Genomic DNA, 25532 nt, shown 5'->3' with positions numbered 1-25532 from the left:
TGCTGTAATGACCAGCGTTTGATTCTTCCATCTGAGAGCATTTTACTGAAAATATCAGTATCCCAGCTGATTTTTAATGGGGTCATATCACCCCCTGTTGGTTGTATGGAATATTGTGTCATTAGAATTAGGGTAGCTTGTTTTGATGAAAGCTGACCACTGAACGGGACTGGAGCGCCATGGAGAGAAGATGGGCTGAGTGTGTGGACTCAAGATGCAAGGGGAAAACCCCAGGAATTTAAGCAATGACATCATCATTTATTCACATGTTATTAGCGCCTTTGGTAAAACCAGACTAGAATTGAGAAAAAAAAAAATCATGAATGGATGTATGACTGAATAGTGGAGCATGTCAGTGAATCAATTACACACGTACTGTACATTTAAAGACAACAGGAAGGTTGTGCATTCATGTAATAAATGCTCACATTAAACTGTACGGGGCAAAATAGGGTTAAAATGTCACCATTCCATTGCTTTTATTCTTTCACTCTCTACACACTCCACCATAGACGCAACCATTTAACAAACACCTCTCACTCGTGCACACACACACACACACACAGGTTTGTGGCACTATCTTTGTGGGGACCCATCATTGACATAATGCATTCCCTAGCCCCTTTCCCTAACCTTAACCATCACAACTAAATGCCTAACCCTCAAACAGCCCTTTAAACTTGTGGGGTCCAGCATTTTGGCCCCACAAAGCTGTTGGGACCCCACAAGTATACTGGACTCCCCGTTTTTGGACCCCACGAATATAGTTAAACAAGCGCACACACACACACACACACACACACACACACACACACACACACACACACACAAACACACACAACTGGTCTGTGACGAAATCTCTTGTGGATAGCAGAGCTTTAATTACAAGGAGGATTGTCTTTAGCCCCACTGTCTCTGTATTGTCACTAAGTCCCTGAAGTAGAATCATCCACTTCTCTAATCCTAATCTTGTTTGCTCCTACACGCTCACTTTCTCAATCTCTCCCTGCCTGTTGTGGTTACCTGTCTGCAGAGAATCTATCATCTCCAATCTATCTCTCCATGACGCTTCAGCTGCTCTGTTGTCATTCACCTTGTTCTAATAAACGTGGGTTGGGTACTATAGGGCTGCATGATATGAGGAAAATATCTAATTGCGATTATTTTGACTGATATTGCAATTGAGATAGGATTCACGATATTGGAGGGAATGATTGTTTTTTTATCATCATTCTCATTCTCATTTTAATTGAAAATTATTAACATTGAAAGAAATTAAATGATCATAGTGTACCACAATACTTAATTTAAAATGGTTTGACACATATTTTGCCATTAACAAATATTGCGCCCCCTGAGATTTCGATATTGCACTAGTCCATATTGCGATTTCGATACAATTGCAATTAATTGTGCAGCCTAGGTATTGTGTTATCAGCCAAAAAGGCAGACATGTGTGAGGGGGTCATCAATCATCATGTCAATCCTTTATTTGCAATCATTTGTATCATGTGCTTACCATATTTATATTTTATCAGTCTCTCCTCACTCCATCTTCCACCCTTTTTCCTTTCCATGCTTCCTCTTCATCTTCTTTCTTCTTCAAGTGCAATGCAAACATTGCTTTTTCTCTCTTCACCACCTAAGTAGGCCTACCTCCTAATCGGTTTCGGTTTTATTGTGTCTCTTTTTGTTTTAAGTGTTTTAATAAAAGCTTATTGGATGATTGATAAGAAAGGAAAAGGGAGAGAAAAAGATGGAGGAGGGGAAGGGACGCTGAGAAGGAACGGGAGAAGAGGAGGAGGAGGAGGCAATGACCCAAATAATGCAATGAAGTGAATCAAAATGAGTCTCCTATAGACTTCAGCTTCACACCCATCCACACATTCCTCTCCGTCCCTGACAGTCACAACATTTGTTCTTTCAACAAGACGCAGCAACATTAAAAAAAATGTAAGGGAAAAGGTATTTGCTGATGTAACACTTTACATCAAGATTTCCAAAGCTCCTTGAGATATGGGATATGGGTTGTGTGTTGAGAGATGCTGTATCTCCTCCCATCTTTCACCTCACCTCTTCTGACTTTCACCATCATCCTCCACACACACACACACACACACACACACACACACACACACACACACACACACACACACACACACACACACACACACACACACTCACACTCACACACACACACACACACACACACACACACACACACACACACACACTCACACTCACACACACACACACACACACACACACACACACACACACACACACACACACCTCCCCCTGCTTTCACACTCCCATCTCCCAGGAGAGGCGTAACTGAAAAATATGGAAGTACGGAGATGTAAGGTCAGGTCTTCTCCTTTGCAAGATCCTTTGGATACAGAAAGAAAGACACTAATGCATTATACATGATGCTATATGTCACCTATCTAATAACTCAGTCCGTGGACACATACACACACACACACACACACACACACACACACACACACACACACACACACACACACACACACACACACACACGTTACAGAATTTTAGCTCTGTATTATTTTCCGTTTAATTGATCTATTGGCAGTGACTTTTGCATGAATGGGAGTGTGCATTGCCAGGTGGTCGCTATGGCGCACGCCCCTGACACCGGCAAGGCCAGGCAAGACAGCCTTACGTTAAGCTACCTGGCAAAACTATATGGAAAGCCATGATGTAAATGTCAAAATAAAGGCGTATAATTGTCCGCTTTAAAAGGCAACGTGAATTATTGACTACAGAGGCCTATAAATAAAACAACAAAAACCTAGAAGATTACAAATTTTGAATGTCATGTAAATAATGATAACATATTGTGTAACAATGTATTGTTTTAGTTAAGTCAACGCTTCCTGAATACAAACTTTTATTTTGAAAAATGTAAAGACCGGATATGTTTAATGATTCTTTTCAGCTTGACACTAGAGGGGCAACTAAGCAACGAACACAGAAATAACATCGGGAGCTCCGCATACTGTAACATTAGTTCCTGCCCAAAATGTCTTGTATCCCGGTGCTTAACTCTCCGAGGTGACCGAGGTCAGAGCAGCAGCGGCATGGCGCTGGTCACCGTCCAGCGGTCGCCGACACCGAGCACTACCTCCAGCCCCTCTGTGTCTGTAAGTATCTGTGAACGTTGGTCTGTCACCGCCAGAATACCGTTAGCCCAGTTTTCACTGCTCGGGATTTAGCGTTAACTGTACCTCGGTGCCGGTAGCTAACTTAGCTGTTAGCATCATGCTGTAACCTAAAAGTAACCTCACAGTCCTGCAGAGGGATGCAAGTTTGTCTTTCAAGTTATTTAGATGTGTGCAAAGTTAACTCAGTTCCTTACTAAAGGTGTCAAGTTTTGCAAACTAACGTTAACTCTATCTTAGCTAGATAGCAGTTAGAGCTCGTTTGCATACTTCCTCCCAGTAATTTCAGAAAAGACGCCAGATAAACTAAAACGTCTTTTAGTAAAGGTAATTATTGGTTATGTTTATTCTACGATTATACACCTGGAATATGCTGCCTTCTGTACCTTTGTCCAAATGACATGGTCATGTCAGCACCACTAACGTTATAAATGTATTACTATTATCACTTGTTAGTGGAGTGACAGTGACTGGAGAGGAGCTGCCTGGTAAGCAGGTTAGTGTGGCAGGCCTGTCAGACTCAGTTGGACGCAGTGGGACAGTCCTCTTATTCCCATTGACAATTTGAGGCTTCATAGTACGTCTGGCTCAGGCTCTTGACACAGACCCAGGCAGGGATGGTGTGGCTGCCATAGATTAGACCTATGCCATCATGCTAGGAATATGGTAAATTGGCCACAGTGATATGTGTAGGGGCTGATGTTAGCTAGTCTGTCAGACTGCCTTCTTAAAAGACACATCTCGCTGAAGATCCTGACCTCTGGTTAACACAACGTGACAGGAGTTCAGCCACATGCAGCTCAATTTAACCTCAGTGTTTTGCAGAGACTGACTATGTTGCAGATATCAAGGCCAGTTTGGTGGAGAAACACATGGGACAGCCATGCATATTATGGAAAATGGATTAGGAAACCTTCAAAAAAATCATCATTAGAGCCACTATTATTATAAATGGCTGCAGCACATTACATTACAGCTCAGAGCTATATTATTATTATTATTATTATTATTATTATTATTATTATTATCATTATTATTATTACTACATAATGGCTTTTGGAGACATATGGTCACATTCAAATCTTTACCAGGCTGTGCCAGATCAAAGAAATGACACACATGAATTATGATTAAAGATGAAATTATTAATCCTTAACCCAACAGTGATGGTTTGTAGCTTTGAGGCAGTGAAAGGAGCCGAGGCTGAGGTTACCAGCTTCTTGTCATGAGACCCATTCCTGATGGGAAGCAGCCATGTGAGCACTCTTGTGAGATGTCTGATGCTGAGAGGGGGGGATAGGGTGCTGGGAAAGGCACAGCACAACAGAGCAGTGTATTGAGATAAGAGCTGGGAATGAGGTCCATAAAGAAAGATGAACAGTCATGAGAGGCACAGCTGGAATGCCATCGCTACTTCAGCATATGTGATAGGCTTTTTCCAGTATGCTGCCTACTAAACCTTTTATCAGGGCTTTGGCAAATTAAACACAGGTTTCATATTATTGACCCATCAATTAATACAGCTAGCATTTTCCCTTCAGCACAGTGGAGAAGAGCCACCCTTTAGTGGTAGTGTAATCTGCCTAGCAGCACACCAAACCCTCTGTTCTCATTGGCTATAAGACCACTCCCTACACATCTGTGTGCTGGCATGGTAACCATGGAGATCAGCCTGTACATCATATCCCACCCATGGCCGCGCTTATTAATGGTATGTTGTCTTCATCACATATTAGAAGTATACCCTACAGCCCCTACATTCATCAGTAATTTTGTGGAGTGAGTGCTTTGCAGTGGTGTAATGGTATACTGGGATCACATATGCCTTTGAAATCTGCTGAGCTAGGCATTTTGTTAGGTGTGTGTGCAGGAAGTATTTGAGTCCATGCATGGACTCGTATTTCTCCCGTGTCACCATATTTTGCCTTGAAGGCAGGCTGTTAGGCTGCTGATGCAGAGTGCATCATTCAGCCAGCTGCCTCTCTAGGCCTAATCACATTTGTGGAAGCAGGCACAGGAATAGATGAAAACGCCATCCTCATCCTTTAGACCTCTCCATCTAATCTTCCTCATCCATCATCATGTATCATCATCATTCATCAGCACCAGCATTAGCGTCTTCGTTATTGTTCGGTGTCCCATGCCTGTAACTATCCCTCTGTGTCCATCCATACTGTATTTGTCTGGGGTATTGGGTGTGTGTTTTGGCCTGTGTAGTAGCCAGGATTGACAGATTGATGCCAAAGAGAAACTTCCCTGAGTTTTGTGAGGGATTACCAAAACAGGCTGGGATTAAGTGTGTGTGTGCGTGTGTGTGTGTGTGTGTGTGTGTGTGTGTGTGTGTGTGTGTGTGTGTGTGTGTGTGTGTGTGTGTGTGTGTGTGTGTGTGTGTGTGTGTGGGTGGGTGAACTGTGCTGGTTGCAGTGGTGGGGGGAGGATTATTTTATTTTGGAAAAAGAGACAGAGCGGGGAGGGTATGGACGCTAAGTCTGTTGCAGCCTTACCCCTGGTCTGTGCTCTGAGCCTCAGTTCAAATACCATGCCCTGTCTTGTAACTGAAGTTACAGATGAAAGGCTTGATGTAGCCGCCAGCCAATTTAGCACTCTTTTAATGCAAGGTTACTTGAGTCTGACTCAGCGTGTGAAGCAAATAGTCTCTTTGGTCAATCTGATACAGTGTGTCCTTTCCAAAATGCTAGCTGCTGGTGCAACTGATATGAACTAATGCAGGTATTTATATATTAGGGGTGGTACGGTTCACAAAACCCACGGTTCGGTTCGTATCACGGTTTTAGGGTCACGGTTTTCGGCTCAGTACGGTTCTTATTTTTTCTTTAACACTTCTTTAATGCTGAAGAATATACTTCAGCATATAGCTAAAATTAGCATATTGAATGTATGTTGCACAAAACGTGCACACAGTGGCAGTTCTATATTGTTATATTTCATCATAGGTAACGTGAAATCCAAAATGTTCCCACACACCAGACTATAAACGACGCTGGCGCTCCCCCCGGCATGGGCTGAGCGTACGGCGGGTCTCCAAAACCGAAAATCTTAAACTTTTTCTGAAACAACAGCAACTGCAGGCTTATTCGAAATTTTCAGAAACATTTCTATTTAGTACAATATGACGTGTTCTGACCCCAACACTTAAATTTGGACAGCCAACCCATGTACATCGTCAATCAGCTCGGGTTGCTTTGACATCCGCTCGTCATTCCAACTGTTTAACATAGGTTCGAAAGTGGACACCGGCAGTAAGAGGTTAGTGCACATTAACAGTGTACTACGAACCGTCGGTACACACATGCTCGGACCGAGACTAGCGAACCGAAGCGGTTCGGTGTTTTTCATGAACCGTACCACCCTAATATATATATATATATATATATATATATATATACAGTACAGGCCAAAAGTTTGGACACACCTTCTCACTCAATGTGTTCCTTTATTTTCATGACTATTTATTTTGTAGATTCTCACTGAAGGCATCAAAACTATGAATGAACACATATAGAATTATGTACTTAACAAAAAAGTGTGAAATAACTGAAAACATGTCTTATATTTTAGATTCTTCAAAGTAGCCACCCTTTGCTTTTTTTGATACAATGCAAACCCTTGGTGTTCTCTCAATGAGCTTCATGAGGTAGTCACCTGAAATGGTTTTCACTTCACAGGTGTGCTTTGTCAGGGTTAATTAGTGGAATTGTATCCCTTATTAATAAAAAAGCAAAGGGTGGCTACTTTGAAAAATCTAAACTATAAGACATGTTTTCAGTTATTTCACACTTTTTTGTTAAGTACATAATTCCACATGTGTTCATTCATAGTTTTGATGCCTTCGGTGAGAATACTAAATTACATAGTCATGCAAATAAAGAAAAAAAAAAAAAAATGAGAAGGAGATTGTCCTAAACTTTTGCTTTTTTTTTTTATAAAATATTTATATATATATATATATATATATAAATACCTGCATCAGTTCATATCAGTTGCACCAGCAGCTAGCATTTTGGAAAGGACACACTGTATCAGATTGCAAATAAAAAGGAAACACATTGAATGAGAAGGTGTGTCCAAACTTTTGGCCTGTACTGTGTATATATATATATATATTGCATATTAATTTCTTGTTTTTTTCAAATTTTCTGTCTGTGTCTCTAGGAATCAGGCAGTGGTGAGGATGACCGTCGCTCCCAACCCAGAAGGTAAGGCCACTTCCTGTTTTGTCATACTCCAGTTTCCTGGAATAACTTTCACACACTGCCATTGAGTAGCATCACTAGAAAAGTCCAGTAGGGGGAGACAGTGCATCAGATTAACAGTGTTTCTTTAACCACTGAGCCACATTTTCTGTTACAGTTGCTAAAGCATTAATGCAATTGGTTCATTGATTTAATATAGTGCTGCATACAACTTAATTTGATCTGCAAAAGGCTAACTTATGTGTCAAGATAAAACCAGTTTGTCAATGCCACCAAAATGAAAATTCCCTTCATCTTTGCTTAGACCAAGACTGTAACAAATAAAAGGAATGATGTCCACTGAAGTTGTTTCCCAGTGAGTCGTATCTATCAAAACTGCTGTCCTACAAACACAGGTGTTAACAACAAGTCTATCTTCACCAGATTCACATTGTCATTTTGTTTAGTTCTATTAGTTACCATGTTCAATAAGCACCTTAATACAACAGTTAATGTCAAGGAGAAAATACAAAATGTTAAAGCTAGTATAGCTTTGTTTAGTAAAGGCAACTGTCTCAATACAACTTATTGAGGAATTAGGAATTCTAATAATTTTAGATTTTATGATTATATTATTGCCCTTGAAATACATAGCACTTAATGCCATTTGAGGATTATGCCCCGTGGCACCAACCATTGTGGTAATGACAGTTTTTAAAATAGTTTTATTTAGTTTTTTGTTTTTTTTATGCTGCAAACAAATGATGTCTTTGTAAGTACTTTTGTCAGTATTTGTTCTGTCCACTGATGTCATAGGCTGGGATTGATTTGCATGATTCTACCTGGTAGTTGTGGCGGAGTAGATGATTTGCTTTTGATGCGTGTATATCTTCATAAAAGACAATGACGTCAGCACTGTTATTGTCCTTTTGTTTAGATAACTCAGGTGTTTTTGTCATTGTGCTGTATCTTGGGCCAAGGCCCTCTACAGAAATGGAATGAAATTTATAGACTTGTCCCTTCACAACTTTTTGCCTATAAACAGCTACCACTAAACATGGAAAATTTGTCTTCACTTTCCTGCAGGCTCACACAGAGTCTCTTATCACTTTAAATGTTATCCTTACATTACGGTCTCTCCATGTAGCACGGTAGCACACAACCAATAAACAGGGAGGTGAACATTTTTAATGGATTTTGTAAGGGACTTAGCGGACTAATCTAAGCTTTGAGGTGCAATCTAAACCGTCTAGCTTTGTCATTAGACTTTTTTGTGTCTTGATTTAAATGTATCTTGTTATTACTGTCGGTATTGTTTAATACAACAGGTAATGAGACACTGCAGTAAGACATGACCCATATACTCCTACAGTGTTGACAGACTGGACTGTTCATATCTTGCTCTGTGAGGCCAGTGCAGGCTGAAGGATTGGTCTGAGTGAAACGTTGCTTTCCTGCCAGGAGACAGTGTACGTCAGATACAGGGTAAAACAGAATGCTACGCACAAACGTGTTTGTCAGAAACCTCACACATAACAGATAATGACAGATTTCAACCAGAGTCCTGACTCTAAAATCTGCCAGTCTGTACCGGTGTTGTCTCAGTGTTGAATGTTGTTGCTACAAAGCGGAGCAGAGTTCTACATTGCCAGAAGGAGATTTAACTCTTTTGTCATTTCCTTTTTCTTCACCTTTGGGCTTTGGCTGTTGCTCAGGATCACTCAGATTTCGTAAATGCGTGTCTTGGACCCTGTCACGCTACATGAGCCCAGCAAGGTCTGGCAAAATCAAATACATCTGAAAAAAAGCTGGTCAGGCTCCCGCTTGTCTAGAGTTGTTAGCAGGGTCAAAGTCTTCAGTCCTGAGCTCCTTCACACAGCAGGACAATGTGCACTAACTATCAAGCTAAAAAAAGAAAATAGTTAAGGCTGCATAATATGCATTGGCTGACAACAAAGCCATAATATTAGTGAGGCGATTCATCCTGAACCGATTACATCTATAGAGAAAGGTAGGGGTGGGTGAAGTGCTTATGCTAAATCTACAGTACTGCAAATGTAACAAGACAGAAAGTAAAGATGGATGTTTTATATTCTCTATTGTTAAACGGAACAGATATGGATTTGCACCAAAAACTAGTCACTTCTTCCTCCGCCGGTGGACTAACTTTTACAAAAGGTTCATTTTAATTTGTTCCCAAGTTTTGGAGAAATCCTTCTCAAAAAATACAGACAAACTGGACAAAAGCATGACCTCATTGGCAGGGGTAATACTATTTAAATCCCATATACACCATATGATAGTCATTTTAGTTCATGATTGCAACTGGCCCAAGACAAGCCAAGGGCTTCATGTGGAGCACTTACTGTATAGTACATGATGAAACCTGGAACAGAGTGGATTTTAACCAAAAGTAGAACATACTAGAAAAAGATGGTATGCTATGTCACACATAATATGAAAATTGAAACTTGGTGATATCACTCCTGCAAGTATTTAACACACCCCAATAGTGCCAAGAACGACATGTGGTCCCAATTATCGGTTAGGTAATACAACAAAGCAGCAGCAGCTGGTGAAGTCATACCCACGGATATGTGCACACACACACACACACACACACGCACACACACAAAGCTTATTCCCCATACGCCTAACATCATTATAGTCCTGTTTTACCATTTACCTAGCTCACCATTTGCTCAGCATTAGCACAAATACACACACACACACACACACACACACACTGGAACAGACATGCAGGGTGCAGCCAAGGGGCTTGCTGAGTGACCCCTAATGTGTATTACATAAGAGATGAGGTCCAATTAACTCCCCACCCTACATATGGATTCAAGTAGCAGCAAGGGCAAATATACCGTATAGGAGCCACTGAGACTGAGGGGAGCTTTGGCTTTTGCAGTGCAGTTATATTTTTTTTCTGCATTAATTTCTCGCTCTCCTCCAGAGTCTTTGTCTGTTTTCTCTTTCAGTTATTTAGTTGACTACTCACTGACTCACACCCCGTATCTCTCCCTGAACGTCGCTTTCATATAGACACACATAAACAGCTGTCTGTACCCACCGCACCACACCAGTGAAGTATAACGTTACTGCAGTGCATTAATGAATCTGTGCCTGCCACACACTGTTGCCTCAGGACTGACACTGACTGTCAAGGACAGAGGTTTTTTTTCTATCCAGAGTTACGAAACTAACATTTGAAGCTTTTGTTCTGTTGTAAATCAATCTTTAAATGGTTGGAAAAATTGTGAAAACGGCTGATAAACTCTGTTCTGCTGTGGTGGCTGAACAAAAGAGGTGCTTCCTATCCTTCTTGTGATTATGCGCAGAGATAACATGTGATGTGGCACAGCTGTTAAATAGGCGTGCACGATAAATCGCGATCTCGATTCACACCTGTTCACGATTTAACTTTTAATTTTTTCTCCTTCAATTAATTGATTGAAAGCATTTGACATTGACATTAACATGTTTTAATTATGTAAAGACATGTTCAAGGAGTTCAGATAGAGCCTGTATCAGGGCCATATTTAGTTCAATGTGTCACTATTTTTGGTAGCCTATTGTACTTAAATGGCCAGTATGTACTTTATTTTCTTTATTCACTGAAGCCTCTATGTTTACAATCTTGTGGTGATGCACAATGTGCTATAGGTGCCACAGAAAATCTATGTTTGGTACTGCCAATTTATTTGTTTTGTCATGGTTCATGTGTGCAATAAACATTACACTTGTGAGAAGAAAATCTTGGCAGAGAATCGTGATATCAATTCTAAGCTAAAAAATCGTGATTCATATTTTTCCCCAAATCATACAGGCCTACTGTTAAAGGTCACAGCATCACAAGATTGAAACATATGCTGTAAAAGCACACCTGTAATGGCCCACTTGAAATGTCAGTTGCAGTCCCTGCTTTCAGTTCTCTATCTCCGTTTAGTTTGTAGAGTGCCTGTATAAAGCAACACACCATTGCTACCTTGTTAGAGCCTAGGGGTATGTCAGTGTGATGTATTTGCTTTGGTCAAAAGCCAGCTGTGGATGGGGGAAAAGCCTGTGAGAAGAGGGGCGGCGTTTAGCTGTTCACTTTCTGACCTTGTCTGTCCATTGTCTCACTGCTGTAGAGCATTTCCTTATTCAGATGCTGTTTGTTTCGGACAATAATACAATTGAAGTTTCAAATGATATTAATGGCAGGCAGAATCTATTTGGGTGGCAAGAGGAACTACTCTGTGAGAAATAACATCAGCCATTACTTCACAACAGCAGACCAACCTAGTTATACATCCGAATAATTTGTGTTGCAAGCCTCTCCCTGCACTGTTAAGTAGTAAGTATGCATGTTAGTGACTCGTGCATCAGCTCTGACCCAGATGCACACAAGACGAGCAGGTTCATCAGGCCAAGAATTTAATAACTCTGCTATTAGAAGAATAAGAAGGGCAAGGTGCAGTAACGAACACCGAGCCGTGGAAACACCATCTGTGTTCACTGTTCACTGTTAAGCACCATCTCCTCATGTGGAGACATGCCTCGTTGAGTGTATAGGCTGTTCCTCTGTCATTTACACTCCACAGTGGATACACACCTGCCTCCTGTCTTCCCACAGTTAAACATACAGTACACATAACAATATGCCCTGTCCTAGATTAGTGACTACATGGGCATATATCAGTTTCCCACCACATAAAAGAGAAAAAGATTGTCTATAGGGCACAGTTATACATGCAGTATTACATGCACCAAATGTGACACAGCCATCAAGATTCATGAAATGATGTATGTTGTGTATCTTGTGGTTCAAATTAAATGGAAATGAAATGATAAATATATTAATTCAAATCCATCCCCTTAATTATAAAAAAGTTGAATTTGGCCATAATGCACCAAATAAGTGACATGCCACAGAATTTTCATTACAAAATGCAGCATGTGTTGCTTAGCACCATAGTCTGGAAATAGAATTATACTATGAACAAAATCACCCAACACAGAAATCTATCTTTTAAAAAGTATTTGACCCAGCATTGGGAAGATTACTTCTATAGGGTCTCAAACTCTTCTGCTAACAGGTCTGTCTTTGTCTGTCTTATCTGGCTGTTAGAGTGCTACCTGTTTCTCCAAGGTTTAGTTCTCCTATCGCAACAGAGTGGGCTGAGTAGTTAGCAAACATTTGAGCTGAAGGCGTTGTAGTACAGCTGTTCTTTGCTTTGCTTTCAATCTTTAAAGGTGCCATGACATGGTGCTCTTTGGATGCTTTTATATAGACCTCAGTGTATAATACTGTATCTGAAGTCTCTTTCCCGAAATTCAGCCTTGGTGCAGAATTACAGCCACTAGATCCAGTCCCACAGTGAGCTTTCCTTAGTATGTGCCATTTCTGTGTCTGTAGCTATTGAGGAGGAGAGGGGGGGGGCAAGGTGGAGGGTGGGGGTGTGGCCTTGACCAATTGCCACTTTGCTCGTTTGAAAGCCATGATGTCTCTCTCTCTCTCATGGGTGGGCCAAATTCTCTGGGTGGGCAAAGCAGAGAAAGGGGAGGTAACCTTGCTCCTTATGACCTCATAAGGAGCACATTCCAGATCGGCCCATCTGAGCTTTCATTTTCTCAAAGGCAGAGCAGGATACCCAGGGCTCGGTTTACACCTATCGCCATTTCTAGCCACTAGGAGACCCTAGGCAGGCTGGGGGAACTCATATTAATGTTAGAAAACCTCATAAAGTGAAATTTTCATGCTATGGGACCTTTAAACATATTTTTATGTTGTGTGTTTGTGTATCTAATGATTTGAGGCCAGGTGGTTTTAGCCACCGCCACAACCATAACTACTAGGGGTGGGAATCACCAGAGGCCTCACGATACGATATCATCACGATACCTATGTCACGATACGATATTATTGCGATTTTAAACATATTGCAATATTCTGCGATATATTGCAATGTACTACCTTTTTTCCAACTTCAAATTTTTCCCAATTTCAAATTATGTCCCCAAAGGACAATTTTGTCAACATCTGTTTTATCTAAAAAGATACATTTCTCTGTTTGTTCATCTCACTTCAATTTTATTGCTGCAAAATGGGATTGTCAAGCAGACAGACTGACCAACACATATATCATAAAAGATCGATACTTGGCATCTGTGTATCGATACAGTATTGCCACGAAAAATATCGCGATACTATGCTGTATCGATTTTTCCCCCCACCCCTAATAACTACAGAACTGTTAAACTGCATGTTTCATCTGCCCATTCCCATCAAGCGATAAAGGAAGACATGTAGCGGAAGACGATTGTGCAACATGTCTCAGCTGAACACCACAACAGACTCTCATGTTACCAGCCCACAGAAAAATGAGTTCCCACTTAGTGCTGGTAGATGTGACAACACTAAACAGAACCACATGACAAGCTGTGTGGGTGTGTGCGGATATTGTGGTCACAGTTGCTAGCAGAGCTCATTGGACAACCTGCGTTGTGATGCAAGAGTTGTTGATAGGAAAGTGAGATGGAGTGAAGCTTAGTGTGACGGCAGGAGTGCAGGTGTGGGTGACCTTTGAACCTTGTTTATTTCATATGTGATATAATCAGTTTCGTTGGGCAGAACACTCTAATGATAACATATACACATACACTGTCACCTGCCACATATTGTTATCTACTTGAAAATGCACTGAACTAGCTAAAGCCTCCTAAAGCATTTTTTATATGATTAGTGACATGGTTTATAACATCCCCCAGAGCTAATCTTATCAGTTATTGTGGTGGATTGTGTGAGTTTTCCAAACATATGTTAAAAACATAAACTACTATAGTATTGCTTAAAGTATATTGTGTACAATTCTGTTTGTCTAATATCTTGACTGTTAAAATGAGCCAGATTGTGTAATGTAAACAGAACAAAATAATAAGAAGAGAGCTTTAAGTAATAAAGCAACTGTATTCCTGTCTTGCAATAGCAAGAGAAAATAAAACATTTTATGGCAAGAAGTAAAGTTTTAATTAGTTTTACAGTTTTCGATTAAAATTGTAACTTTCACAAGGTTAGAGTGTATATAAGATTCTTCTGATTTGTTATTACACTTCTGTGAAATGTACAAAGCACGTTTTGTGCCTTTGCTGTTATTGTGGTGCCCTGAGTTACTGTACACAGATTTCCAGGCCTACAAACAGTCTGGGACCGCAGTAAGTTGACACAAGAGAGAGGAAGAGGGGACTGACCTCTGACTGAAATTTAAAAACACTGTAATGCATTTTAATGCACTGTCTCAAGGCCTTTGGCTGTTATTTAAAACACTGAATGTAGGCTGATCCCTGCATATTAGTATTGCAGGGCTGAACAAAATATTAATCTCATACTTTGTTGACATGTAATGTGACTGAATGTACTGCGTCCAATTGTCACAGTGTAATTCATTTTTGAAATGTTTTATAAGACGCATGTGAGAAATTTATAAAATGCTGAGAAGAGGAAATGTGTCAGAGCCACTAGCAATACCATGATATGTCATAATTAGTTCAGAGGAAGAGACAACATAAAAAACATGCAGTTTAAGGAGGAAGTGGAATCCTACAGCTGAGCAAAAAGCATGACTATTGGCCAGAAATGTTGCTGTGTACTTGTGAAAATAGGAGGCTTGCGTGCAAGGCAACATTGGATACAGTGACTGTGAATTGGTTAATAAACATTAGTGAGAAATCATTAATCTGATCCATCCTTAGTCTTGGCCTTCATATATTTGCACTATGGTCATTCTATGATCAATAGTAAGTTTAGCTACAGTTTTCCAACAGCCTCACAGCTCAGGGGTGTTCACAGACCGTGAACACAAGCATACTGTGCAGGTTACAGTGAATAACAATGAGCTGGAACATTTGTGAACACTGAGCCAAAGGTGTGTTGTATTACGCCATACTTAATAGTGCCCTGTTTCTCAGTCAAACTCCCTATAGATAACTGCTCTACCCTGGAAAAGCCAAATCTTAAAACAGGCCTTCCATAAACGTGACAATAAAGCTTAGCTTCACTGTGCTGAGGTCATTTGCCACAGATGTTTTAGTTTAATTCTTATGCTCTTGGCACAAGCTGGTGTGAATATGATGAGGGGGGCTGTAGTTTTACAGTGATTTCAAATTATTGTCAGTTTACATGCTGGCACGCCAGCAGAATATAAAATGTTTAATAGGCTATAAAAATGAACCAAAACATTGTGTCCATCTCACAGCATGCAATGTGTCAGTTGATACTTGATGTCATCATACCACCTTGATGTGAAGGGTTGTTCTCCCTCAGACTTATCAAGACAGGCTCCGGCATATCTCCGCTTTACCTCGATACTACAGGCCTGCTGCCACAGCAGTTCAGTCTGGAACACTTCAGCCTGTTTCTCATTTGTTCTGGCTCCTTATGTAACTAAACCACAGGGTCTGTGTGTTGGGAGAAAATGGTGGAGAGTGACTCACTGCCAAACCAAAATCCCATGTGGGTTTAATTGACTATTTTATTAGTTTAATGAGCACATCCCCTTTTTTTACCCTGTTGCACCAGGACACCCAATTAGCTGTTGGACAGGAGTTGATTGAAACAATATTACCATATTATTAAGATAAATAAAATGTATTACTCTATAGTCTGACCTACAGCATTACATAATCCATCATGGATGGACAACCACGTGGCATGTTAGTAGCCTACCAACAGTATGCAGCTTTTAAGCCAACACTACAAGCAGGGGATTTTCTGATAAGCACACCCTCCAGACAGAGAGAAGGGAACTAAACAGTCTAATCACCTGCACGGTGGCCAGCGCTTTGTATACAAACTGCTCTGCTTTTGCAAAGTGTCGATGCAGAAGGGCTGGCGGTGTGGGCGGTCGTACTTCCCTGTTGTCCTCTTTGGCTCCCCACTTTTCCCAAAAAAACACATGTCTCCAACTCCTCCCTCCTATGACTTCTCCGGTGAGAGTTTGACCGGAGTCATGTCTCAGTACTGTACATGGTAGAGAGGATGCTGTCTGTTGTAACGTTGATAAATAATGGTACGGCACGGACATTTATTCATGATGGTACTCGCTTCCGCTTTATTGGGAAATCTTGAACAGCCAGGCGTCACTGTCGGGAGCAGGAACAAAGTGTGCCAGACCTAGTCTATTGCGGCAGAAACGCGGGTGCTTATTTCGCGGAATATTTCGTAATTTTTTTTTTTTTTTTTACTGTATTACGGCCAAACACCAAAGGGAGTTGTTAGACGTATTGAAATGACAGAGCACGTGACTGTGGGAGAGGAGTAAAAGTTTTCTCTCGGACCCAGAACACCTGACCCCCGCTCCTCCCTCACAGCGCTCCCCACCGCCGGCATGACCCTCGGCGCGGTGTCCGGATCCGACAGCTCGTCGGCGGTCAGCTTCTGCTCCTGCTGCGGGGCCAAGATGGTGCCCTACTACAGCGACGACGAGGTGGTGTCAACAAATCAGATCAACCAGCTGTAAGTTTAAAAGGTGAAAAAGTTGTGGAGAGTAGATACAAATCTAGAATAGACTCCAGTATGGCACTGTTATATTAGCCTACATTAAAAACGATTTAATGAATTCACAGCAAAGGTACCATGAAGGGTCTCCATTCAAACTAAAGCACTTGCCCTTGATTAAGTTACACATGAGGTCAACTTTACTTCCAACGGTGGGATTTTACTGTAAAATGACTCTGTCTGTTGATTGTAGATAGTCATAATCTTAGTTGTACATTTTAAATGTTTCCCATTTAGTCTAACATTTTGGAGATAGTAATAATGTGTTAAACTTTTACCGTTGCAACACTGTGAGTAAGCACAGTATGTGTAAATAGTTTTGCAACATCACTGTTTAATGTATGTCCTGGTGACGTAGCAGGGTCTTACTCATCGTGCTGCTTTTTGACGTTACTAAAACATAATGAATCATACCTGTTTCACAGGTAGGATGACACATTGCAATTCATTTATTGAGACACGCATAAATCACATGACCGCCATATCAAGATTTTTGTGGGGCTTTTTTGCCTTTTTGTTTGTCCAAGGCTGGGATATTGTCTGTTTGAAATTGTGAGTACATGGTGTGATAATGATAGTTGTTATGAAGTTGCAATTAAGACTTTTTTGTATGAAGTTTTAAATAAACATTTGAAAAAAAACTTTAAATAAGCCTCAAGAAGAAGGCAGCAATGTTAATAATTTGTATATTTTTGTATATTTAAGCCAACAATTAGGCCTAAAGCTAATGTCTCTGACTCATCCATAAGCTAATGTTTCTTAGACCCTAGACTTGTAAATGCGGTGAAGACAAGTTTGCCCTTCAGGACAGATCAAAGGCTAGCGTGTTCCAGTGTTTCCAAACTCATGTGGAGCTGGCTCAGATAAGCTTAGCAAATTTGGGGAAAATCAATGTAGAAATTACTGCAACTGAATTAAAAGATGATGAAATCAACAGTACCCAATTTTCCACAAAATCAATTTAGTCCCAGTGTCTGTGTTTTGCTGTTGTTTTGTAACATTTTTGTGTAGTCAGTAATTGGTTGTGCCCTGCATGAGAATTGGCCTTTTGTGGCGGTTTTCAGGAAAGTCAAGGACAGCCTGCCTTTTGATTGCATTGTTTTTCAGCTGTTTTACAGCTGCATAATGAAGGTTTATGGAAATATGTTACTGCAAGACACAGTGTGTACTGGCAGGCATGTGTGTCTAGTAAATAGCAGCAGATGTGGGAATCTTCTGACTTCCTGGTTTTGTTGGCCACATTGCATGATGCCTGTTGATCGTTTTTATTGCCACTCCCTTGTATTGCTCAGGGTGGAAAAGGGCCCTCATCACAAGGCAGGTTTTTTCTTAGCATCTTTTGATTCATATCACCTAGTGTGCGTACATGTGTGTTGGCATGTTTAATGTTTGTGTACATGTCTGTTTATTTATAGTGTGAATGCCAGTATGTGCCATAATGTTTAACTAGGGTTTAAATGAGTAATTAAAAGCCTTGAGGCCATCCATGTACTTAAGTGTTACCTGTGGCTAAATGGCATTTAAAACACCATTGTTATCCCACCAATTAAAAAAATTCCGGTAAACCCATCTCTTCCGCTATACGTGTTTTCTACGTGTGTGTGTGTGTGTGTGTGTTTGCCTGCCTGCCTGTGTGCGTGAGATGCATCTAAAATCAAATAACCTACATAACGTGGTTTAAGTTTGCGCAATTAGCTTCAGTAAATGGCATGAAATCAAACCAGCTGTGTGCTATTCATTGCTAGGCGTCTGATAGTGTTTGTTTATGGATTCAGGTCCACATCAAGGAAGTTCCACGTTATAAAGTACAGTTATTCTTTTTTTTAACCCCAAGCTATTAAAGTGGGAATAGAACCCTTACCTAGCCATTGTTATGACCAACTGAGCTACATATCTGCCTAATTCGACCAGCATTAAATTATATTTTGCTGAGCTTATTCAGTACTGTTTTTTTCTGCCTGTAGTTTTTTTAAACTGTAAGTTGAAACGTAATCTGGATCCTTCTCAGAATAGCACTGCATGCCTGGTTCAGGTATGTTTAGTTCACTAAGGTGGCTGGTGCTTGGACCATGGACTGGACTAACAAAGAAACTGTAGCGAAACTTGTGGTCCTCACTCACACACATCCAGAAGGCAATGGGTCTGGGCAATATGTTTACTGGCGTCAGCGCCAGTTGTTGGAAGTCTATGTTCAGTATGACCTGGTATTCCTTTCTCTTTATCAACCCTGGCCCTCTTCTGCTCTGGCTGCCCCCATCTGACACCTTCTCGTGTCTAATGCTTGGCCCAGTAATATGCTGTGCAAGTGTAATAGGGCTTGAACTTATTTCTAGGGCAAAATTGCCACAATTGTGTAACGGTGGAGAGTGAGAAGACGCGCAACAGAGGCCTGTAGCCAGACTTGAATTGAGGATGTTGTGGTTATGAGTTTTAAGCCTCTACTTCATTACGCCCCATGAACTTTACTGTTCTCTCTTCTCATCCATCTGTCACTCTTCTGCTTGTGAGACATTTTCCGTGGCCTTGCCTCCAAGCAGCAGGGCCTAACATGTACCTGTGGACACGTAGACACATACGCACACCGGCTAACTCCCTGTCTTTCCCATGGGCTTTAGCTGTCTCTGCTGCGAACTCATAAGGCCTTAGTGGGTCCTGCCCTCCATAGAGCCAGGCCCTATATTTATCCCACTCTCATCCTGAGAGTGACTAATATGGGCATTGGGGGGGATGGGGGGGGTTCACCCAGTTATCTGCTCACTATGTGGAGTGGTCCTTACATAGTGATGATTGTGTCTGTTACTGTTGCCCTAACAAGTACCTACTGCTTTACTTCTGCCCAAAGCCCGGCATGGCTGAATGCCAAAAGATGACCCACCCCACTCTCTGCTACACACTATGACTGGGTCATCTCTCTTTATCTTCCACCCTTCACTGCCCATTCCTCATTCACATACTTTGTGAAGTCAAATTAAGTTGAACTTATTGCCCTATTTTTATTTCCCCACTTGCGTTATCTTTCTGTGTATTTTGCCCTTAAATCAGCTTGTCTGGCTTTCTTGTTGGAACATAACAATAAGCTTAACATACATATAATGTGGTTCATCTGGGTACATGCTAACAGACTAGTGTTGATGGTTCATTACAGCATTACAAATGTATCAGTTTGAGTCACTTCCCAGGTGGCTGTATACATTTACAATGCTGATGATGATTGATGCAGATAATAATAATAATTTTCATTATTGAATAATGATAATGATAATAATTATTATTTTCTTGATTAATTGATAAATCATTTTGTTTATGAAATGTCCGAAAATAGTGAAAATTGTTTAATATAATTTCCCACAGCCCAAGGAGATGTATTTAGATTCCTTGTTTTATTCAACCAACAGCCCATAACCCAAAAATAATAGAATTTACAATCATAAATGGCAAAGAAACCATAAAAATCCTCAAAGTGAATGTGTGGCAGTTTTTCTTCAAAAATGTCAGTTGATTATCAAAACAGTGAATACTGATACATTTTTTGTCAATCATCAATGGATTTATTGACCAACCGCTGCAGCTCTAGTGTGGAATGGTGGTGTGTATTTTTTGTCTCTGCTTAGCCATACCTTTTTATGTGTAGTAGTAGACCAGTCCCTATAATCAGAGCACATGCAGGCTTCAGTGTTAAACCTCTGCAGAAGGCTATCACTGCCCTGTCAAAAAGAAGTCTCTATGTACAGTAAGTTGTGCTCTTCTGAATGCAGTCTATCAATAGGTGAGACTTTTAAAGGAATACGGTATTTTTAGAAACTGTAGTTGAAAGTCATTCACAGCCCCCCACCTCTCCAACAGCCAGGCTTAGTAAAAGTGCATGTTGCATGTGCATCACCTTCCATGCGTGATTTTGAGGGAGAGTACAAGTGTTATATTACAGATGACATTGTATAGTAGCACTGCTATACATGGTCAATGCCAAGTACAGTGTGTGCGTGTGCGTATGCCCAGTTGGACATGATACAGCAGGAATTGAGGAGAGTGACGGAAATAAAAAGTAGGACGAAGTTGTGAGGAATGCAGAAATGAGGAAACGACAGAGTGTAGTGAGAGGAAACAGCTGGGTCAAGGGTGGGTGGGTCATGGGAAATAAGCTCAGCACAAAGCAGCGGGTTTGTTTTTTCTCTCCGTCTCTGTCTGTGTCTCCTGATCCTGTACATCGATGGTCTCAGCAAAACTCAGGAAGGACAGTTGGTTTGCTGGAAGGATGGGGAGATGAAGTTACAGAGAAAAAAGGCATGACAGGAAGCCTAAATGGCAGACAGCAGAGAGTGTGAAACTAAAGAACTCTAGAACCTGATGAACTCTTGCAGCCTGCTGCCAAAGGCAAAATAGATATCCAACACAGTGGTTAACGGTCAAATTAAGCATATCAATCAATTGTTTGTGCAATTTCAAAAGAAATATGTGGCTTGGTTGTCATAACCTCCCTTGGAGCGTTCCCAGTGATCTTCACTGGTTGCGTGTGTAGTTGTCAGTTTCCTTAGTTTCTGGCCCCGGAGGCCATGAAACCACTCTTTTCAAGTTTAGCAGAACAAGTCGGCCAACTCCCTGGATCAGTGTTTTCTCTAGTAACACTTAAATACACAGTATTTGTCCCATTATTGTGGGCAAACTGCAGTGAGCTTAAACTTCCACTGCTATTTACTGCATTCGGCTTCTTAGAAAAATCATAAACTTCTTCTTGCTAGTGTTTTGTGGAAAAAAAATATTGAATGTGAAACAGCTGGGCACATTCAAGCCAGCAGATAGGGGGCTCTCTAGAAATCTGTTAACTTTAAGACTCACGTTTGGCTGGCTGTCAAGATTGAGGTTGCACATGTTCCTGTTCTTAGATAGGCTACATTCTTGCCAGCTTAACTTGTGGTCTCAATTTTGGCAAAACCTGCAGAGCCAATGCACACAATGTGTTTTTGTTATTATGTTGGATTTCTCATTGGTCTGCAAGTGCTACTTCACATCCTGATTAAGCATTTGCCATAGTTTTCTCTAGCAGTAGTGCTTTTTTGTGCTCTCTGCATCCACTGTATTATGCAGATGCCAGCTATCTAAGTGGCAGATCTCTTGCTTAGCATCATTAAGGTTATGGTTTACTGGTCCCATCGCTGTCATTTCACATGGTCATAAGTGGCTAAGAGTCATAAGTCTCTTCCAACCTGTTTTATTGGTATCTTGTGTGACTTAGGTTACTGTGAGACTCTGAGTCATTCACACATGCAGTTTAAACACTGCCATCAGTTTGTTATGTGTCCTCTTCCTCTTTGCTAATAAGATTAAGTGTTCCAGAGAGGAACAGAACTCCGTTTGATACGACCTGCTTTGGTGTGGAGCGCTGTGCGCTGGCCAGCTCTTATCTCCTCTCAAACATTGTGGAGGAGGGGACTCGCTCTGTCTTCCCTCTCGGACCTCGGGTCTCCTCCCAATCCCTCCCTACTGGCAGCTGCTAGTATGAGTAAGTCTGTGTGTGTAATCCAGCTGTGTGGAAGAGCAGAGAACATTGTGTTCTGAGTTCAAACTGGGGCTTGGATCTTGTTTTGCTTGAATTGGTCTGTCAGCTCTGATTTGGGGAGCCTGTAGGCCAGCATAGTGGATCATTGTGACACTGACATAAGCCCATGACAACACTCATCTGTTCCCTGTCCCCATCTTGTGCTTGATAGGAGAAGTTGGGGTCAGCATGTGCAAGAAAGTGATAACAAATGACATAAGTTACACAAAAGACCAAATATGATGACATGACTTGGAAGGAGTCCCTGTCTTTGAGGCTTTTATTCATAACTTTTTATTCGTCTCTTTCCTTCCAGTATCAGTGAGAGTTTCCTCACCGTAAAAGGTGCAGCCCTGTTCCTTCCCCGAGGAAATAGTCCCACACCTAACTCTGCACCTCGCATCAGCCAGCGCAGGAACAAGCACACAGGTAAAGACGTGTACAAACAAATGACAGCTGAAACTTCTCCCAGTGCTGACTTAGTTTAGCCCCAGAGATGAACTCCACAGAAGAATTTGGGATTAAATAGCACAGTATGTTTTCAACTGGACATTCCTCTACAGCATCTTCAGTAACAGCTGGTGCTTAACTGAAGCTGTTTCACAACAAGGCAGATGAATTCAGTGCAGTCAGTTCACTGCTGCATGCAATGTGGTGGCCAGATTGCTTGAGGAAATGTTTGTCAAAGAACCCACACTTCAAATAGTTTTAACATTTCGGAAACAAGAATAGCAGAATCTGCTGCCGTCTGTGGATCGAGACAGTCTTTGTACTTGGACCTTTTGGGAAATAGGCTGATCACTATAAAAAGCACCAGAAATTTTGTTTCAGAAATAACAAGCTTTTTTTCCTCAGATGTATTCAGAGATCAGGTTGAATGTAGGCCAAACTGAAAAAGACTCCAGTGTGAATGGACTAGAAATTTGCTACAGGGTAAATGATACACTATCTTAGGTGTGACAGTATGTCAAGCTTTAAATGCTAAGAATGCAAGTGTTGTCCAGAAGGAACTGGAACTAAATGAAGATGTTAAAATCCTTTGTATCCAGGTGACCTCCAGAAACATCTTCAGACCATGTTCACTGTGCTGCGCCCGGAGGATACCATCCGACTGGTAAGTAACACACACACACACACATAGTAGCAGGATGGCATGTGATCAGGGAGATTATATTCCAGACGGAGGGGCCAGTTTCAGTTCTTTGTTAGCAAACATAAAGAACTGAAAATTGTTTGGGGAAAGTCTTAACTCTTCTGTTTGCACCAACAAATATACTCTTACATAAAGTACTTAAAGTATTTGGAGTAATACACATGTTTGCCTTTTATAAAGGGCTTTTCCAATAATTGATGTGTTCTGTTTCTCTTCACTTTCCTCATCCCCCTTCCTTCATGTCTCCTCTTTTCTCACAGGCTGTGCGTCTGGAGAGCGCCTTCCCTCAGGTAACCCGCTACATGGTGGTGGTCTCCACCAATGGTAGACAGGACACAGAGGAGAGCATCGTGCTAGGCATGGACTTTGTCTCCTCTGATAGGTCAGTACTACAATGGTACACTCATCTGGCAGAAATCAAATCAAAATGTTTTGTTTTGTTTTTAAAGTGAAGGCTAAACTAAGCATGCTTAACTCTGACTTCCTCTACTGATTTGCTTTTAAATGATGTCCTGGACACATCCCTGTATTATGTCAAGCCTGTGTGTCTTGTTTTGTTGTACTATTGTTTAACGTGTTGATCTTCCCACCAGCTGCTGTTCCGTGGGTCTGGTTCTACCTCTGTGGAGTGACACTTTGATCCACTTGGATGGAGACGGGTGAGACACCACACCTACTTGCTTCCTCTTATTGCTCCCTGGGGCAGCTGACTGCTCTGATCTGACTCTTATTTAGTCATTTTACTGTAGAAAACTGTAATGGTGTTGTAAGATGGCTATAAACTATTACTGGGAATCAAATCTATAATCTCTATCTCTCTCTCTCTCTCTCTTTCTCTCTCTCTCTCTCTATCTATCTATCTATCTATCGTCACAGTGGTTTCAGTGTGTCAACGGTGAACAGGGTTCATGTTTTCAAGCCAGTTTCTGTACAGGCCATGTGGTAAGCAACCTTTTTTATTTTTTTAAAACAAACAACAGCAATGTGATGTTGCATTAAGATTCAGGTTGCAGGCTTAAAAAGACTATCCATTTTCCCCTCCTTTTGACTTTGACCGCCAGCCTTTTATTTTTGTCACTGTTTCTTATCTTGCTTCTCCTTTTCCTTTTTTTTCATTATCTCTCTGCCTTTCAGTCTCTTCATTATCTTTCCTTGTCTCACTCGCCAGTGCTGCCTCTTCATTTCCTCATTTCCTTGTCTCTTTGTTTATTTTGCTCTTCGTCTGACCTCCCTCTCCCTTGAATATCTCCTGATACTTTCATTTATCTGCAGTTACATCTGTGTTATATCTCTTCATCGTTGCAATCTTTCGTTTCCCTTCTCACCTCACTCGTTTCTGTCACTAATTATTCAACCCATCTCCCTTATTATATTTCATATCTCATGTGGTGTTATTCATTTTTCATTTTCTTTCGAATTTCACTTTCTTGCCTTTCCTACCTTGCCTCATCTTTATTCATTTGCCCATTGTTATAGCCTCTCCTGATTTAAATGATTTCACTCTGTCAGTCATTTAAAGAACACAGTTACAGTCAGTCCAAATTTTTCTCTGTAGAAGTTTTTGTCTTTTTTTCCCTTGAGACAGCCTTTCAAGCGTAAATCCTCTTATTCTCACTATCTGCCTCAGGTCAGCCCTCCAGTCGCTGCACAAAGCGTGCGAGGTGGCCCGCTGTCATAACTACTACCCGGGCAGCCTGTTCCTGACCTGGGTCAGCTACTACCAGAGCAGGGTCGCCTCTAACCAGTTCTGCGTCAATGAGTGGAACGCCATGCAAGACGTCGAGTCGCACCGTGCCAATTCACCCGTTCTCTTCACAGACTTGTGAGTAGCCAACGGATACATACACAGATTAACCAAATCCACAGTTCACGGTGATGATGGAATATCTGGAATATTGTTTGGTTTGTGGGGCATTCCAGA

General features: G+C 41.2%; 1 protein-coding gene across 5 annotated transcripts in view; it reads left to right on the top strand.

The window, feature by feature from the left end:
• The first annotated feature begins 3012 nt into the window (after window positions 1–3012).
• Window positions 3013–25532, top strand: part of ssh2a (slingshot protein phosphatase 2a) — a 32020-nt gene continuing 9500 nt past the window's right edge. For 2 of the 5 annotated variants that reach the window (XM_039823883.1, XM_039823868.1), the window contains exons 1-7: window positions 16354–16883; window positions 22775–22887; window positions 23508–23572; window positions 23872–23993; window positions 24205–24270; window positions 24488–24553; window positions 25239–25433. In XM_039823883.1, coding sequence (XP_039679817.1) covers window positions 16756–16883; window positions 22775–22887; window positions 23508–23572; window positions 23872–23993; window positions 24205–24270; window positions 24488–24553; window positions 25239–25433 — 755 coding nt within the window. In that variant the 5' untranslated portion in view covers window positions 16354–16755. Of the gene's footprint in view, window positions 3168–7358; window positions 7403–16353; window positions 16884–22774; window positions 22888–23313; window positions 23392–23507; window positions 23573–23871; window positions 23994–24204; window positions 24271–24487; window positions 24554–25238; window positions 25434–25532 lie in introns of those variants that run through there. The other 3 variants (XM_039823874.1, XM_039823891.1, XM_039823899.1) reach the window with 3 other exon arrangements.

This window comes from Perca fluviatilis, chromosome 2 (assembly GCF_010015445.1).
Source record: "Perca fluviatilis chromosome 2, GENO_Pfluv_1.0, whole genome shotgun sequence".
In the NCBI taxonomy this organism is placed as follows: domain Eukaryota; kingdom Metazoa; phylum Chordata; class Actinopteri; order Perciformes; family Percidae; genus Perca; species Perca fluviatilis.
The sequence above is the reverse complement of the archived record's forward strand: the minus strand, read 5'-3'. Positions and strand labels throughout refer to the sequence as shown.